A 17,241-nucleotide genomic window follows, 5' to 3' on the forward strand; every position below is an offset into this window, starting at 1 on the left:
GACTAGAATCCTCTCCTGCATCTATACCCGCTCCCGGGCCCTGCACATCAATCCCCCGCCCCAGCTCCTCCTTCTACTCCTTCACTCAAGACCCCACAACTTCCTGCTCTGAGCTCCCTGCTGCACCCCACCTCCGTCCCAAACCCAGCGCATCCCTCCAGAGAAAAGTGCGGCCCTCGACCACTTACCAAAACCGGGGTGCACTCCCGTATCACAAATTACTACCCATCCCTGCTGTAACTGCAAAACCAACAGGCAGTCCCGGGCACTGCAGAGACCAGCACCTTCAGCGTTCATGACCTAAGAAATGGGTCCTGCACGGCTGGGAGGCTCTGGCAGGGTTTGGTCACCTACCCAGGGCCGGATTTCCTTGTGTTTGTTTGCTGTGCAAAATGCAAATACACGCCTAGGGGCGTGCAAAGGCCGCACGTGGGCGTGCAAACACTATACGCACCGAAAGGGTGTGAGTGGAGGCTGCACGAAGGGTCCCCGTGCACACGCGCGTGCAAGGCTTGCACGGCGGTGAGGCTGCAGAATGCCATTACGCGCGCGCACGGGGCGCACTGCCGGCCTGGGGACCAGGGGGCGGGACCAAGGTCGTCTCGCCTCCTTGCGCACTCAGGGGTAGCGTGTCCTTCGAGGGCGCCCGTAGCCCCGCCCGGAAGGGTTGCCATGGTGCTGCGCGGCGGAGGCCGGAAGTGTGGAAGCCGTTACAGCCTCTCTGGCGGGCGCCGCTCGAAGCGGAGCTCTCTCGCCGGCTCTGTCGGTAAGGGCCGCTCGGGGGCAGCCCAGCGTCGCTTCGGGCGGCCCCGTGCGCCCGGCCGGAGAAGCAAGGCGGCCGCTGCTCCGTCCGGCGGCTGGCCGGGCCTGTGGGGAGTGGTGTGGGAGCGGGCCGGGCACCCGCGGCCTGGGGAGTGGCGGGGTGGGGAGGTGGGACCGGGGTGGGAGCGGGCCGGGCACCCGCGGCCTGGGGTGGGGAGGTGGGTGCGGGTTCCGGGTGTCGGGGCCAGGCAGCGGGCTCACAGTGGGGCTGAGGAGCAGGGGTGTGGGGCGGTAGAGCTGGGGACCAGCCCGAGGGGCAGCAGTACCGTAACTTCTCACAGGCAGACTCGAATCTGGGACCTCTGGAGCCTAGTGCAGGGGCCTCTCCAGCTGGAGCTAAGGGCCAGCTGACTCTCGGCCTGTCGAGGACACTTTCTCTGTGAAGTGGTCTCGGTATCACTACGTGGGGCAGTGACCCACACAGAGGTATGTGGGTTACAGTACCAGTATGGGGAGTGTCAGGTCCGGAGGGGCTGTGTGGGAGCAGGCCGAAGGGCAGGATGTGGGGTGGCAGAAAGTGGCATGGCTAGATGGGAGTGGTGTGGGAGGGGGCTGTGTGTCTCAGGGCCAGGCAGCAGGTTCAGAGATGGGGGCGGGCTGAGGAGCAGGGACATGGGGTGGCAGGGCTGGGGAGTGCGCTAAGGAATGGGGAGAGGGCTGAGGAGCAGGGGTATTGGTGTCAAGGGTGGCAGGGTTCAGGGGGCAGTGCAGAGAGTGGGTTAAAGGGTGAGGCCCAGGTGACATGCCTATGCTTGTGTTGCAGAGATGGCATTGCCTACACTACCCTCCTTCTGGCACAGCCGTAGCAGGGCTCTGGAGAAGAGAATTGTGCATCAGCGAGAGCAGGAGGCCCAGCGACGACAGCAGTGGGATTTGCACAGCCGCTATTTCCAGCAGTCTGGAGTCTGCAGCTCCAAGCAGAGCCAGTGGAGCTCGCGGCAGTCCTACCAGCAGAGGTAATAATGGATGAGGCAGGGAGGGAGAGTGAGTGGTGGAGAACAGGGGCTCACTATCACAGACGCTTTTGGCTCTGTGGTTTGTGTTCTGGGCTCTGGGATACTAGGCCTTGGGGTATCATCTTTGTGTAACAAGGGCAGAATGTGTATGAGAAACAGTGGGTACTGGCAGGTACACTCTTGGTGAACTGAGGAGGTTTGAAACAGCCAATTATCTGTATCATTAGTCGGACATATGCCTCCCCGTCCTGCCATCTGCCTTGTGGTTTGCAGACTATCTTATTCTGGGTTTGATGCTTAATCCTTCTTTCTGTTGTGTTTGTCTCCTTAGCATGAATGCATATCACCATGAGAAAATGAAGGAGGAAAAAAAAGTCAGCTTGGAGCAGAGACGAGAACAACTTAGGAAACTTTTGTATGAAGAACGTGAATTGCTAGCAGCAGAACTCAGGGAGCTGAGACTGAACAAGGAGTCTGATCTGAATAAGATCAGAGAGAGAAGCGAAGAGTTGAAATCTGCTAAAGAAGAGCGTCGGAGAAAGGTAACTTGTGAGAAGTGGTCTGAGATGTGTAAGACCGGGATGGGGCAACTCTTAGGCTGAGCTGGTGTGCCCTTCTGTCACTCTCAAACCTGGGGTGGAGGCGCAGGAAACAGTTATTTCTCTCCTAAAGTTTTTAAAAAAGTGGCTCTAGTAACATTCCAAAGATGTGTTCCTCTAGTTGTCTGGGGTGATTGTCTAATGCTGTATTTCCCAATCCTGATCACAATTAGCTGATATTTTTGGGATATTCTAATACCTTTTTAAAATATGATCTATTCTGATGTGGTCTGTCTCTCACGGATTTTTGTTAGGTTGCTGAGGAGCTGCTGTATGAACACTGGAAGAAGAACAATATCAAACTCCGAGAGGTGATAATTACTGGAGTCACTTCACTGTTGCTTTGAGTGTACTAAATCAAGCTTTAGATTTTTAAAATACTAAGTTACAGATGTCAATCCAAAAAAAAAAAAGGGGGGGGGGTTCAGCCACCTAAGAGCTCTGTATCATCACTCCTACAGAGGCATGTTCTTTTTCTAACTACGCAGAAACCTCTTTATTTCATGACTAACTCTGCAGACCCTCAGATGAAGTCACTATGGTAGAACCTCCTCCTTCTGGGGTGAGGTTGCTGCCAATGCAACAAAATAGTAAGACAGCAAGAGTCTCAAATACTTGGCTCTTGCCTTGTACAATAGGTGTAGATGATTTTGCTAATTTTACCCATTTCATCCAATTTTGGAACCTAAGTTCCAGTGAAAGTCTGTGGAATGAACTTCCTAAGGGACTTGAAAATTGCTTCCTGTAACACGGAAGTGCTTTCTTAGCCTTTGTTCTGTTGGCCTTCCACAGTGCCTGTTTATTGTTATATTCTTTAACATTTTGTGATTATTCCCAACTAGTCCTGTGACTGGAATTGCTACATGAATCCTAGGGCTAGCAAAGGCTATATAAATTGTATGTTCAGGCCATGGCAGAAGGAGCATCTCACTGTTGGCTGTAAAACAACCACTGGTATAAAAGCTCATTTCTGGAGTTGTAGGCAAATCTGCTGGAAGGCGTTTTGCTGCTGACTGTTTCACGCTGCTGTTTGATCCTTAACAGTGACCTCTATGGCTTAGGTAGGAGTGCATGAATGGGTTCCTATCCAACCTTCCTTGGCCAAAGACGTTCACCAGCTTCTCAACTGAGCCACACACATAGTTTCCTCTTCTGAAGGCTGAGACTCTCCTCGACAGCCAACTCATGGGACTCTGCTGCTGCAATGTGGGCTACCGTAGAACAGATGGTTGGTTGGGAATGCGATGCTTACTAGTTAGCTGTTTCTCCCCGTCTACAGACCTGTAACAGTGCACATCATAGTTTCTTAGTGCCTGTGTCTTGTGATAAAGTACAGAATGGGAGATCAGACTTTCCTAGTTGATTGTATGTTCACTCCTCCAGATTGAATCAGAGCTGCACAAGAAGCATGTGATAAATGCGTGGGGCGATCAGGTAACAGAAAGAAAGCAGGTATGTTGGGATTGCTCAAATGAATTATTGTAACTGCTAGGTGCAGGAAGAACTCTGAAATGTAAGAATAGATACTATTTTGGCTTTCTTGGGGTGGGGTGGAAGGGCTGCTCATTCTATTTGAGCTCTGCTTCGGAAATCTTGCTGTCTCTGGAGACTTACAAACCTTCCACCTACTATGTGTAGGTATTAATATTGTCAGAGGTGGAAGGGACTGCCAGATATCAATTGTGAGTTTGTGTGTACTGGTGCCTCAGTTTATCATGTAGACATTATCTTTAATTATGTTTCATCTTCTCAGCCCACTATACAAAAATCTCCTTTCCGTCTTTATTTCTGGTTTGTTTGCCTAATAATTATAAAATCAGCAGTACTGCTTAATAGACAAAACACAGTGCCTGGTTTGTGGTAACACCAAGGCTCTGTTCCAACCTAGAAGAGCTAAATGCAGTACCCATGTGAACACATCTTTAAGAACTTTGTCAAACTTAGCAGCTTCAGATATCAAAATAAGATGAGTCTTATTTAAATCTTCGGTTAGTTTGAATGCAGCCAACAGTAGATGGCTAGGCTGGCAATTAAAATGTATTGTCAGGCTGTTTGGAGAGTCTCATGGGTATGGATGCCAACTTCAGGGCAGATTGTTGCAGCCAGTTTGGAATTTGTGACCTAGTTTATATGTTCTACAATTAGATTTCATCAACCAGATGTCAAGTGTGTACTCTTCAGGCACTGTGCCAATTTCAACATGGAGTCACTGGCAATTTCCTCAGGCACTCTATCATGCCAGCCAGGCAAACTTTCCATTGTGCTGGCTGGTGCTTTACACACAAAAAAAAATCACAAGAATATTTAGGTTACTCCCTGTTGCTTACTCAAGGTCATCTGTACCTTAACATTTCTTACCACACACAATGCTTGTAGCCAGTCTGCTAATAAATTAAGTAAAGATTTACTAAGAGAAGGAAGTAAGAGTTAAGAGGCTTGAAGTAAGTAAACATACACAGATAAGTTATAATAGCTTAGTTTCCAAAAAATGATAGACTCTGCCATAATGTGTAAGTTCTCGCTATCTGTTAGGGCTGACCCAGCTAAATGGCCGCCCTTTCTGAAGTCCCAGCACCATATTAATAATTACTTCTTTCTGGCAGAAATCTTTACTCCCTTCCCCACAAAGTTCAAGCTGTTGCCCATCTCCTTTTTGTGGGTGTGGAGGGAGCAAGCAACAAAATCTTTTGTCCACTGATGTCCAAAGGTTTGTCTGGTATCTACAGGTCTTCTGTTGAACAGGAGATGACACTTTGTGCGGCAAATTAGATCTCGCGCTCCGTAATGCTTCTCTTCAGAGTGTGGGCGTTTTCAGTTGTACAGCAAATGTTTAAATGTTACTGTATTATAACGTGGGGTACAAACATAAGCTGAATACTTGGTGCATCCTACAAGGATTTCATAAAGTCCAAACACATTCTTGTAACTCTGTCTATCTTAACAATAGCAGCACTTGTGAGCCAGGCTAGTTTCCAGCTGTGTATCTGTCAGGGTTCAGTGAAACATAGGCATGAGCTAGAAACTGGTCTGTCACCATCACACTGATTATTCAACATCAGTTCAGATAGAGGGCTGCATTTCAGCATTGTCTCTTTGACCCCACTAGAATGTGTAAGGCTTAGAATTAATGTAAAAAATGAGTAGCTACATTTCCAGTTGGAATCAAGGGAAGCAGGCGTGTCTGAATGTCCATTTGAAATACAGGTCTTATTTACTGAAATGACTGATTAAACCAGACTTCTAAAGTGTTAGAATATCTCTATATAAAATCTACTGTACTAGATGAAAAACATGTGAATTGGTCATGAATTAGTGATGACATTGAATGTTTTCCTTGGGCTCAATTAGCAAGAAGCAACTGAAACAGAAGAAAAAAGACGGTATGAAAATGAATATGAAATTGCCCGAAGGGAAGCGCTGGAAAGAATGAAACAAGGGGAAGAAAAGAGGCGCCTGGAAGAGAAGAAACGAGCTGAGGGATTACTGCAGCAAATGGAGGAACTGAAGTTCCGGGAAATGGAGGTAACTGAGTTTCTCCCCATCTGAAGTAGGCTGCAGTTGATAGCCTCCGGTTCACATGGGAGACACCAGGGGGTTTGTTCTGAATCCACCATCATGAAGTCCTAGAAGACAGGCCAGTGTTATGGTTCTGGCTGAATGTTTCTCTCAACATTGATGTGAAGAAGCAGGGCTGGCTAGTTGTGGCTTCTGCTGCTGATGGCTCCTTACTTCTACCTGAGCTGGAATTTTTCAGTGCAATTAAACCTTTGACCTTCATGTGTTCCTCCATACATACCTGAGCACCCCAATTTCATCCATGGCCTCAGAGAAAGAGGGTAATTTTAAGAACAGGGTAACTTGCAGCCTGAAGGCCTTTTTCCAGCTGGAGTTCCTCGTTTTGTCTCCAATATTCTCTCACATTAAGGCAGAAGTGAAATTAGTGTGGGATCTTTACCATACCTGAGAGAAACTGCTTGAAAAGGAGTCCATTTGTCATTTCACACCCAGCAGTAAAACATGCCACAGCTGTAGGTACAGAGGTTCAATTCTGAGGTGGGGTGACAGCTGCCTCCTGAGAGGCATTCTGCTCAGTGTTTCATGCTGCAAGCTGGCAATACCTGACAACACTTGCAGGTGAGGAAGATTTTTTGTTTTCATTCCCTTTCCTTATTTCCCACTGGGACCGGAAAGTTCAGGCTTTTATAGGTAGCGCTTTCTATCAGAGGGCCAGGTAGTCTCTGAAGCAGCTGCGGACTTAAAGCTTCAGACTTAAATACTTATTGTATTGAAAAGTACATCCTGAAGAACTAACCCTGTTCTAATGGAAGTGCCAGATGAAGAGAATTGCAGCTGCTGCTCCAGTGCTGACAGGAAAATAAAAGATTGTACTGTGTAATTGGTTCAGTGTGCTGCTTTTGCCCTCCAACTACAAAGGCTTTGAGAATAGATGGGGGATGTTGGAGGCCTTAGCTCCCTGAGATGCTGTTCCTTTACTAACAGGCAACAAAACTGAAGAAGGAGCAAGAGAATTTACTGAAACAGCAATGGGAGCTGGAGGAGCTGGAAGAAGAGAGAAAGCAAATGGAAGCATGCAGGAAAAAGCTGGAGCTTGGGTATGATAGGGTGTAGTTCAGTGCTGTGGGTTTTGGGAGAAATCCATTCTTGGGTCCATGGTAGTATGCACTGTGTGGGGGCTGCAAACGTTAGTTTCCTTAATATTGCATATATGGCAATGCCCAGAGCAATGGGTGGGCTAGTATTTTAAATAGATAGAAAAAAATTGCACTAACACATTAAGAGAACTGCTCCGCAGTGATGCTTAGATTAGTCACGGTTTGCTTTTCTGAATGTTGGTAAGAACATGAGACTTTCGTGCTACTCCGGTTTTGTATCCTTTTCTCCTAGTCGCTTTTTGAGACATCAGTATAATGCCCAACTAAAGAGACGTGCACAACAGATACAACAGGAACTGGTAAGACCAGCGATCACTTAACTGTTCTAGATAATATACCCTTCTTGCACTAAAAACGCCTGCTTCCGCATGTTGATTATTTTGTTTGCGTATGGCTTGACTGCCTGGAGCCTTATGAGGCTCCTTTCATAGTGGCATTAGAGCAAGAGGAAATGGAGTGATGTAGAGAATCTGTTCTGTTCCGAGCTTCTAATCTATAACGAGTCCTGACATCCATCTGCATATTTGTGCACATAAAGAATTTTACTTGCAATCTGGTTTGTAAACCTGCTGTGCATGTGTTACTTTTCTGGCTTTCCTCTAGGAGATGGACAGGCAAATATTACTAGCTCTTCTAGAAAAGGAAGATGAGGACCAACGCCTCCACTCTGCTAGACGCGAGCAGGCTGTTGCAGATGCTGCGTGGATGAAACGTGTAATTGAAGAACAGCTCCAGTTAGAAAAGGTGCGAGAGGCAGAACTGGAGACTGTTTTTAGGTGAGTCTGACACATCTCTCAGTTGTGGAGAGAGCTTTAATACAGTGAACGATCCTCTTTTAAAAAAAAAATTCCTCTAAGGTGGTAGAACTCTGTACATGTTACTTTGTTGATTCAAACAGGTGGAGAAGTGACAACAAGACACCATCTTCTCTGGCTTCCTAGTTAGTTTTTCAGTCTTAGAAGGAAGGCTTGATTTGAGGCAAAACCTGCATAACAGAAGTAGCTTGAGTGCATTGTAGGTCCTTTTTAACTTTCCATTTTTTAAGGTGAATGGTTTGGTCATCCAGTCACAGTGTGGGAATAACACAAGGATAGATATTAAGCTGACAGGACAGTCTTTTGGTTGAAGGGCATTGAGACCTTCTCCTTTTTCCTTGATGGGAGTGATTCCATAATCCTTCTGTCTTGCTACAGATAATAAACAGGGAACAGCTATTTTTTAGAAGTGCAACATGTGCGAGGGTTCAGTGTTGAGAATCCTCACGAATGTCATTTGCCCCGGGGCCCCAGCAAGGTGGCCACCACTGGTGCTCCTCACCTGGGGCCCCAGTGAGGCGGTGGCCGCTTTCAAATAATTGAATTTGTGAACGTTAGTCACAAATGTCACAACCCTGCTGTAATGGATTGTCAATGGGATTCTCTCATCAGTGGGTTTTGTGGCCTAAGTATGACTTCTAAAGTTGTTTGTTGTTTCTTTTGCTTCTCAAGAGATAGGGATGTCCCCTGCAATCCTGCTGAGCTTTATGAAGTTTCCATGGGGTATGAGTGGGAGCAGAATTTGGCTCAGTGAAAGCCAGGAGTCAATATGACATGTCATGCCCAGACAAGTCTGGGGCAGAGGAAGTTTCCCTGCTAAATATCCTGTTGCAAAAGAGAAGCTTTACAAACTACATTTTCTGGCAGGGCCCTCCCTGGTTTCCCATCCCTAGTAGAAGCAGGCACACCCCTAACCATAAGGATTAGAACCAGCAAGTATTTACGTATTCTTCTACAATTGTCTGCATACACAGGTAAACTAGAGGGGCTGTAGGAAATAAGGCATTGAATGCTTCTATGTTCCCCTTTTTAGTGCAAACAATAATGCTGGAGATCAACTGCCTTTCTCTCTCTTCCACTCCTCCCCTTAGGGAAGAAGCTAAACAAGTGTGGGAAAAGAGAGAAGAAGAATGGGAAAGAGAGAGGAAGGCCAGAGACAGACTGATGAATGAGGTGGTGCCTTCTCTAAAGCCATTAGTGTGCTGTCTGAAACTGGGATTTTCATACTAGTATATTGGCATAGAATAAATAGAAGCACAGTAAGACCTACTGGTTACCTGTGTGCTGAGGGGTGGACTTTTCTGCTGTCTCAGTGTACTTTGAGGACTGAGTTAACTGGTTAGATCCATTGTGTCCAACCAGCTCTGAAGCAGTAGCCAATATACTACTACTATACCTACTGCTATAGCTAACTAGCCATGTTAGTCTTAAAATATAGGTATTATTCAAGCCTGCTGGTCAAAGAGCCCCATGTGGCTAGTGGCTAGCGTGTTAGACACTGTCACTAGACTGAGATCTGCTTAGTTTGGTTTGAGTGTGGCCTCTTTCTGTCTATTTATCCTATTCTTCTCTTCATCTCCCATCTTACTCTAAATAGGTCCTTGCAGGCAGACTGCATCAGATCCAAGAGAAGATGGAGCTAAATCGACATGCCCAAGAGGAATCTGTAAAGTACCGTGAACAGCTGATTAGGGAGCTTGAGGAGGCAAAAGACCTGACTCGACGAGAGAGAGAGGAAGAGGAGGAATTGAAAACAGCTCGCAAGCAGGAGCTGGAGTCCCAGGTAGAGACCAGGTCTTCATCAGACCTGCATGTTGGGTTGGTCGTCTAGGATGCTGTTAGCAAATCTGCTTTCCTTTGCTGGTTTTGCTAGATTTCATGCATGGGAAAAACGTTCTTCTATTCCTTAATGACAGAACAAGGTTCTCAGCAGCTTTCCCCATGTAGCTAAGAGAAGTAGAGTCTACAACTGCAAGCAGATGTAACTTGGGCTTAGTTGGGTAACCTCCCAGCTCCAAACTAAGATACTCAATTGATGAAGATGATTCTGATGCTGTTTCAGTCTTTTGAATCCTGACCTTTCCATCCATTTCTTTAGTGTGGATCTCTTTACCAGTGATCTCACTTTAATGTCATATCCTTAAATACTCAGCTTACGGAGCGTCGTCTCCAAGAGCAGGAAGAGTTATGCCGCCAGAAAGAGGAGGAAGAAGAGGCCAGGCTGGCAGAGCAATGCTGTGAGGAGTTAGTGCAGCAAGAGGCCAAGCGCATGACTGAGCGGGGCTATCACAGGAAGGTAAGGAGCAAGGTCTTTGGCAAGACAGATGGAATCATGCTCATATTGCATCTCCCCACAGGGCCTGGTGTTTGACAGTGGAGGTCAGGGTGCTTTAGAGAGTAAGAAGGAAGAGTCTGACCTGCTCCTGAGCTGGGCAGAGGTTTTGCTCCTGAAAATTCTCCTTTTCTGTCATTGCACAGGAACAGTGACTCTGGGAGGGGCAGGGAATGTCAGTACTCTGCCACAATGCCATTCTCATTATGTCCCTTGAGTAATCCAATGAAAGGGGGCCTGTGTCTGGAAGGGTCAAGTATTGTCTCATGTTGCCATCCCTGTTTTCTGCAATGGTCATTTTATGTCTTCACAGCCCTATCTTTCACAACTGCCTCATAGCATAGCCTTAGTTCTCAGCCATGCACTAGGGTGTGCTTGTCACCAGGGGATCTAATGTTTTAGGTGGCTGCTCCCAACATCCCCCTTCTCTGTCCAAGAATCTAGTAAAGCTGCAACAGAAGCAGGACCCTGTTAGTATGCTGGCAACAGGAAGGCTGCATTTGAATTAAACTGGTGTTGGAAAATTTCTTACATGCCCAGAAAAAACCCCACCAGTCCAATGCCAGCTGGCTTCTAATTCTAAATAATAGGGCAGAGTGAGCTTAGAGTTGCTACAGCAGCGATGGTAACCTTTAAGAGCCTTTCATTGCTTGGCACTCTTATTTTCTTTGCTGAGTGACCATCCTCTGGGGAGGATGAAATGAAGCTCATGGGTATGTTTAACCTAGGGGTTACTGGCCATGCCAGGAGGGGGAAGCCCAAGTCCTAGAGGCACTGGTGACTCAGGCAGCACAACCCCTGACAGGCTGGGTGGTAAGCGTGGAGTTAAAACAATTAAACCACCATGTTAACATTCCTGCTATCCATGTCACTGGTGGCTTTCAATCAAGGGTGTTTTCTCTATTAATAGAACATGGTACCTGCTGTAGAAAATAGAATTGCAAGTTACAGCTTGTCCACAAAAGCACCAGCACAGGGAATAGTACATACTTGGGAGTTTAATTCTGGGTATAAATTTCTTATGGCATTTCTTGCTGTTTTTCTTCCAGACCTATGGTCGTCCAAAAACAGCCTGGACCTGAGACTGTTTGACCTCAAGTCAGTCCTGAGGTGTGACTATCAGTCTGAAGGACTCAGTGTTGCAGCCTACGTGCTTGTTACGAAAGATCAGGATTTTGTGGAGTATTTCTAAAACAATCAAGGTACTGTTGTCATGAAATTGTCAGGAATAGTCCATGAAACATGGAAGAGTGCTCAGAGCGAACGAAGGGTGACATTTCCAAAAGCATTTGTCCATGTTCTCCCATTGAAGTCAAGATCAAATGTCCATTGAATGTAGGAGCAGCAGAGGTAGGCTAATGGAGTTTGCTTTGAAAATATCATCCTAAGTGTAGAGAGGGCTCTTATGTCATACCAGCTACTTCCACTGTTTAGAAGCTGGGAAGTGACATGATATAGCAAAGTTGAAGGTCCAACTACACTTCAAATAGGCAAAATAGTGATGAAAACGTAAATATGCAAAAAGCTTTAATATCTGCGTGTATTCTTGACTGATGCAACCCGGTTGAGTCAAGTATACTAAACCACCTCCTGTTGCTGTTTGTAGCCAAAGGTGTTTCTTTAGTGATGATTCCTATATTAACCCAAATTAATGTTTGCTCAGAAACACAGCTGTTGTCCTTCCTGTGCATCCTCATTCCCATGTTTGTAAAACCCTGTGAGGATTGTAGTGCCATAGTATGTCAGTTCTTGACTCAAGTTTCATATAGGTCCTAGGCCTTTAATGAATTCAATAAATGTTTGTCTTTTTTAGATTTCCTGGCTGGAGTTCTCACATACCATCTCAGGTTCAGAAAGGTATTTCTGCATTGGGTGTGCACATGGCCAGCTTTCTAGTGAACAGTACAGTACTAGCTTTAACAATGGGCATTGCTGCTTTGAAACGAGACACTCCCAGCTCTTTAAAGAAAAGCCCCACTTTCAAACAACAATAGACCCCAGAACACAAACCGACCCTAACTCTCATTACCTTCCAGACTGGAAGAACATACTTACGGGAGAAGTGATTCTCTCCCTCTTCCTACCCAGTGTACCTTAAGTAATGAGGTTCAGAGCTCTTAAATGACATTACAGCTAGTGTCTACTGTTAGAATCAGAGGGTAAACCTGTTGAGGCATGGGGCACTGGCTGATGTGTCTAACCAACTCTTCCTGCTAACCTACTGTACTCCATCACATGTAAAGTTACCAGCTATCAGCAGAGGAGAACACTGTCAGATGTTCTTACCCCACTGCTCAGTTAAGGAACAGAGTGAAATCCCTGGTTTGATTGTTAAAGTCCCAGTATTGGTATGAACACAGTACTGGGGCGTGAGGTGGAGCACAAGTTGCAAAAATCCCAAGTAAAAAGTTAGGGTTGCATTACATTAGTTCTAATCTACCCCTTACTGTGCTGCTATCCTGGGGTGCAGGAGAGGGTGTAGGGGTCTGAGAGAAGCTTGGATGAAGGAGGGGATTGAGACCTGTTGCAGGGTCCAGAAGTGGATCCGGGAGCGAGACAGTGCAGGAGGGAATTGGGCATGAGAGGTAGGCTATGGCTGGAAGGTGCTTACCTAGCAGCATTGCAGGCAGGCTTCCTCCCCTGCCAGCAGCACCAGCCAACTGGCTGTTCCATGTAGCTGGGACCTCTTGCAGGAGGAGGGGTGGAAAGCTGTCTCTGACCCCAGTACAATCTGTTTGTGTGGGCTGGTTTCCAGCCAATAGTGCTGGGCTTTTTTCTGGACAGGTGGTAATTTAAAATAAGCCCTTAGAAGGAGGTCACAAGCCTCTTGGCACAGATCCCAGGATCCAATCAGTTCCCTGCTGCAAACCCAGGCAGGAGAGCCCCACCTGAGTGTGCACTAGACCCCGCCCAAGCCTCCCAGCGGGGAGTGGCTAGCGAGGAAAGACCAAGGACAAGGTACAAGTGCGTGAAACGAAAGTAATTATTTTATTAAACTATCAAAACAACAAGCTAACCTTACTTAAAACCCTTAATAATAACTATAAACTTACTAGATACATTGTTGAAGTGATGGTTCCTGAATGCAGTTAAGACTTTTATTGAACCCGAAGGCAAAAATAAATGTTATTGAGGAGGGAAGGGTATAAAGGGTTAGAAGTTTAAGATCCCTGCTGCCAACATATACAGGCGGAGTGAGGGGTGCAAACCCCCGCTCCTGACCAGGGGCAGGGCACTACACCTGCCCCAAAATATAAACCCAGGGGTGGTCAAGGTTGTCTCCCCTATTTGTGGGAGGCCTTCCGTTTCCCCCTGTGGGCTTTATTTATAAGTTGCTCCTGGGAGGCCTTAGCTCTCCTCTAGGAAGCACTGTGCTGGCAGCCTGTGGGAGGTGAGGAGGCCGAGTCTTCACTCACAATTATATATAAATGGAGGAATATATAGGTAAAACAGGGTGACAGCTAATACCTTCCTAAATATTAATAAATACTTCAATATGTACTATAAGGACAACACTAATATAAATAACGATTAACAATTAAATGTGCTGTATTTGAATACCCTGGGCTCTTAGGCCCGGCCCTGAGGGTCAGGCCCTTGGGTACTGTGCTGACCCCATCGGGCCGGCACAGCATAGGGACGCAACCCCTACTCCCCCTTTGAGGGCCCCGATGTCCCAGGTGTAAAATGTCAGTCCAGGTAAGTTACGTATTCCGAGGTGAGAAGTCCAATCTGGTAGGTATGTCTTGTCAGATAATTGAAGAAGCCAATGGTCAGAGTAGCGATGCGCAGGTAGAGGCGATGGTAAGATGGCGGCCTCCGGGATTGGCAGCTGAGCGTGCAGTACCCGCCTTGTGGGGGGCCAGTTCGACACTCGGCCACCTCCCCACGGAGACCGCTTGCTGCTGGGCGCCGCTTGAGGGAGGAGCTGCTGCTTGAGAGCGCAGGCGCTGCTCTGGGCCCGGTCAGTGCCGCAGGTGTAGTGGCGGTGCTGAAGTGAGTTAGCTCAAGACGGTGGTTTCAGCTAATCTTCGCTGCCCTGGGCTGGCCTAAGGGCTTGGTGGACGCCGCAGATGCAGCCACGCCTCCCTATGTGGAGTAGCAGGGTCTAGCCTGTGTCCTCCAGGGCCACAGAATGGCTGAGGCACCTGCTTATATGCAGGGAGTTCATGCATGATTCATGATTCTAAATGAATATTCATGATTGTACCTGCAGTTTTCAGTTAGGTCCTCTGGGGTGTGGAAGGTGCTAGAAGCCCTCACCTCTGCCCAATCAGAGGCCTAGAATACAAACACCTTGTCATGAGTTCAGGTTACCGGGGAAACCAACTGTCAAAAAGTGACTGTTAGTAATGCTGCTGCCAGCCTGCGAGACTTTGGATTTTTCATAGCCAAAGGTGTGTATTCCCTGGCCCACGGGGACGATAATGTCCTTGGATGTTATAAAATCATGACAAATAGGAGCTGAGATTTTGCTGGAGGGCAGGGGCAGCACACAAAGCTTTCCTCTTCCTTTCTTTGCCAGCAGCACAGAGAGCCACTGGGAGCTGCCAGATTAAAAGGTTTGGTGGGCTTTATCTTGCATGTTGCTGATGGATGTTTATCTGAACTCAAATTTTCAATGATGTAGATTCTACCACCTCCCTACACAATTTATTTCAGGGTTAACCCCCTGCCCCCACCATAGGAAGTTTTTCCTAATAGCCAGCCTAAACCTGCCTTCTTGCAATTTAAGCTCATTGGTTGTTGTCCTACCCTCAGAGGACAAGGAGAACAATTTTTCTCTCTCCTCTTAATAGCTTTCAAGTACCTAAAAGACGGTTAAGTCTTTTTTCCAAACTAAACAAACCTAATTCTTTCAATTGTCCCTGAAGGGTTGCATTTTCTAGACTTTTAATCATTCTCGTTGCCCTACTCTAGCCCCCCTCCAGTTTTTCCTTGTTTCTTGAAATGTGCTGCCCAGAACTGGACACAGTACTGCAGTTGATGCCAAATCATCATATACTAGAGCCAAAGAATTGCTTCCTCCCCAAGTGGAGTACTCTGGACAAGTGGTAAATCGGATGAATCTCAACCAGGACAAATGCAGTTTGTCCAGATCATTTTGAATTATGACCCTGTCTTCCAGAGCACTTGCAACTCCTCCCAGCTTGGTATCATCCACCCACTTTCAGTGGAATCTGCTGTTATCTAAATGGTTGACAAAGTCAGGGAAGAAAACCAGTCCCAAAAATGATTCCTCTGCCACCCCCCTTCTTATGCCCTTCCAGCATGACTGAACCATTGATAACCATTCTCTGAGAGCAGTTATCTAGCCAGTTATACACGTAGCTTCTATATATCTTCTTATGGTGTCATTCCCTAGCCTTGCATGACCTTATTAATAAACTATTAAATGCTTTAATGAAGGCTAGGCGCACTGCATTTACTGTCTCCCCTTGCTGGTTATCCTATCAAAGAAAGCTCTCAGATTGGTTTGATCCACGCTGAGTGTTGTCACCTTATTTTCCAGATGGATTCCTTGATTTGTGCCATTATCTTCCCAGGCGCACACATTAAGCTGACTGGTCTGTAGGTTTCTGGGTTGTCATTTTCCTTTTCATAGACAGGGACTGTATTTGCCCTTTTCCAGTCTCCTGGAATCATGCTTGTTTTCCATGATTTTTCATTAATTCCTTTTGCACTGTTTATAGTACCATCCTGTATGTATTTGTATTTGGCCCATACATCTCAAAAGCAAACCACTTTGAAAGCCTGTTTATTGCTCAAGTAGCAGGCAAATAATCCAAAACAATATTAACACTTATGGGTTGTACAATAACTTTATAGGAATACAGTAAACGTTAAAGGCTAAATCATGAGTACAATATGGACAGAATTACACAAATACAGTTCATAAAAAGGCATTTTCACTCTCCTGTGCAGCATTTTTGTAGAGAAAGGGTTACGTTTCTGTAACAGCAAAGGGCAAAAGTTATTTGAAAGCGGGGATCCAGCCCCATGAAAAAGCTCACACCTTTGTGTACTGAAAGTACACCAGGTCTGTTAATAGCTCCTGCCCTGCAGCCACTCAAGAGTATATTTGCATGGCAATGTGAAACTAGAACCCAAGTTAGCAGACCCTAGGTTTGTTAACCTAGGGCTTGAGAATATGTCTACACTGCAATAAGACACACACGTTGGCCACTAGCAGCCCAGCAAGACTGCCCAATTGCAGTGTAGATTTTTGGAGGTGAGCTGATCCCATCCCGTGAGCCTGAGTCAGCTGATACAGGCCAGCAACAGAAGTTTTGCAGCTGTGCAGACACAGCTTGATGGTCTACATTCACTGGAATCCCAGTTAGGAATAGCTGAATCATGGAGCCCAAGTCAAAAGCTTCAGCATCTACTGTATTATGCAGGCTCAAGTCCTAACACTGACTGAAAGCACTCATCCTTTGTTCATGGTGCAGAGTGGGGAAATGACCCTCAGCCAAACTTGGGTCTAGCAGACAATGAAAGTCAGCCTGAGAGATACTTTTGGTAGAGCACAAGTAGTGGGACTAAGCCTACTGTGCAAAAGCAATAGGGCTTGAATGCTTAGCACAATTTGTGTATAGACACGGGATGCAGCAGGCTCAACTGAGCTCAAATCCTGGGCCTATAAGTGCTGTGTAGACCCTTTCAAAGGGGACTGTCCCAGTCTCAAGCATAGTGCTACACAAGCTTTGGGCCCAGTTTACTACTCTGGCAAACACCGTTGACAGGTGGAGAAAATGAACACATTGAGCAACTGAGGGTTTGGTGAAGTGGAGTGGAGTCAGCTTTTGCTCCAAGTGCCATTCTGATAAAGTGCACTTCTGTCCTACTGGCTTATTCAAAGGAAGTACCGTAATAAGAACTCTCCAGCTAAACAACTGCTTAGTGCAAGAACTTGCTACTCTGACCAAGGGGAAGGAGGAACAGAACTATTTAGACAAGATACAGTTTACCAACAGAAATGTAAGTCTGATGTTTGAAATTTAAAAAAATACCTAGCTACAGAAAGTGAAGGGGGGGTTGCAC

The 17,241-nt window shown here is 46.5% G+C and overlaps 1 protein-coding gene across 1 annotated transcript; it reads left to right on the forward strand.

Annotated features, from left to right (window-relative positions):
* The first annotated feature begins 699 nt into the window (after positions 1 to 699).
* TCHP (trichoplein keratin filament binding) lies at positions 700 to 11,961 on the forward strand. Its single transcript, XM_075012918.1, has 13 exons — positions 700 to 766; positions 1,586 to 1,778; positions 2,110 to 2,320; positions 2,632 to 2,688; positions 3,761 to 3,829; positions 5,726 to 5,899; positions 6,878 to 6,990; positions 7,283 to 7,349; positions 7,654 to 7,826; positions 8,957 to 9,038; positions 9,463 to 9,648; positions 10,018 to 10,161; positions 11,247 to 11,961. The coding sequence occupies exons 2-13, from the start codon at positions 1,588 to 1,590 to the stop codon at positions 11,277 to 11,279; spliced, it is 1,500 nt and encodes a 499-aa protein (XP_074869019.1). The 5' UTR covers positions 700 to 766; positions 1,586 to 1,587; the 3' UTR covers positions 11,280 to 11,961.
* Positions 11,962 to 17,241: the final 5,280 nt, after the last annotated feature.

Source organism: Carettochelys insculpta, chromosome 18, assembly GCF_033958435.1.
Source record: "Carettochelys insculpta isolate YL-2023 chromosome 18, ASM3395843v1, whole genome shotgun sequence".
NCBI lineage: Eukaryota > Metazoa > Chordata > Testudines > Carettochelyidae > Carettochelys > Carettochelys insculpta.

Bases quoted from the DNA above. Each gene is read 5' to 3' on its own strand.
- TCHP (XM_075012918.1), top strand. From the start codon at position 1,588: ATGGCATTGCCTACACTACCCTCCTTCTGGCACAGCCGTAGCAGGGCT. The intron at 2,321-2,631 runs GTAACTTGTGAG...GATTTTTGTTAG, and splicing joins AAGAAGAGCGTCGGAGAAAG to GTTGCTGAGGAGCTGCTGTA. The intron at 5,900-6,877 runs GTAACTGAGTTT...CTTTACTAACAG, and splicing joins TGAAGTTCCGGGAAATGGAG to GCAACAAAACTGAAGAAGGA.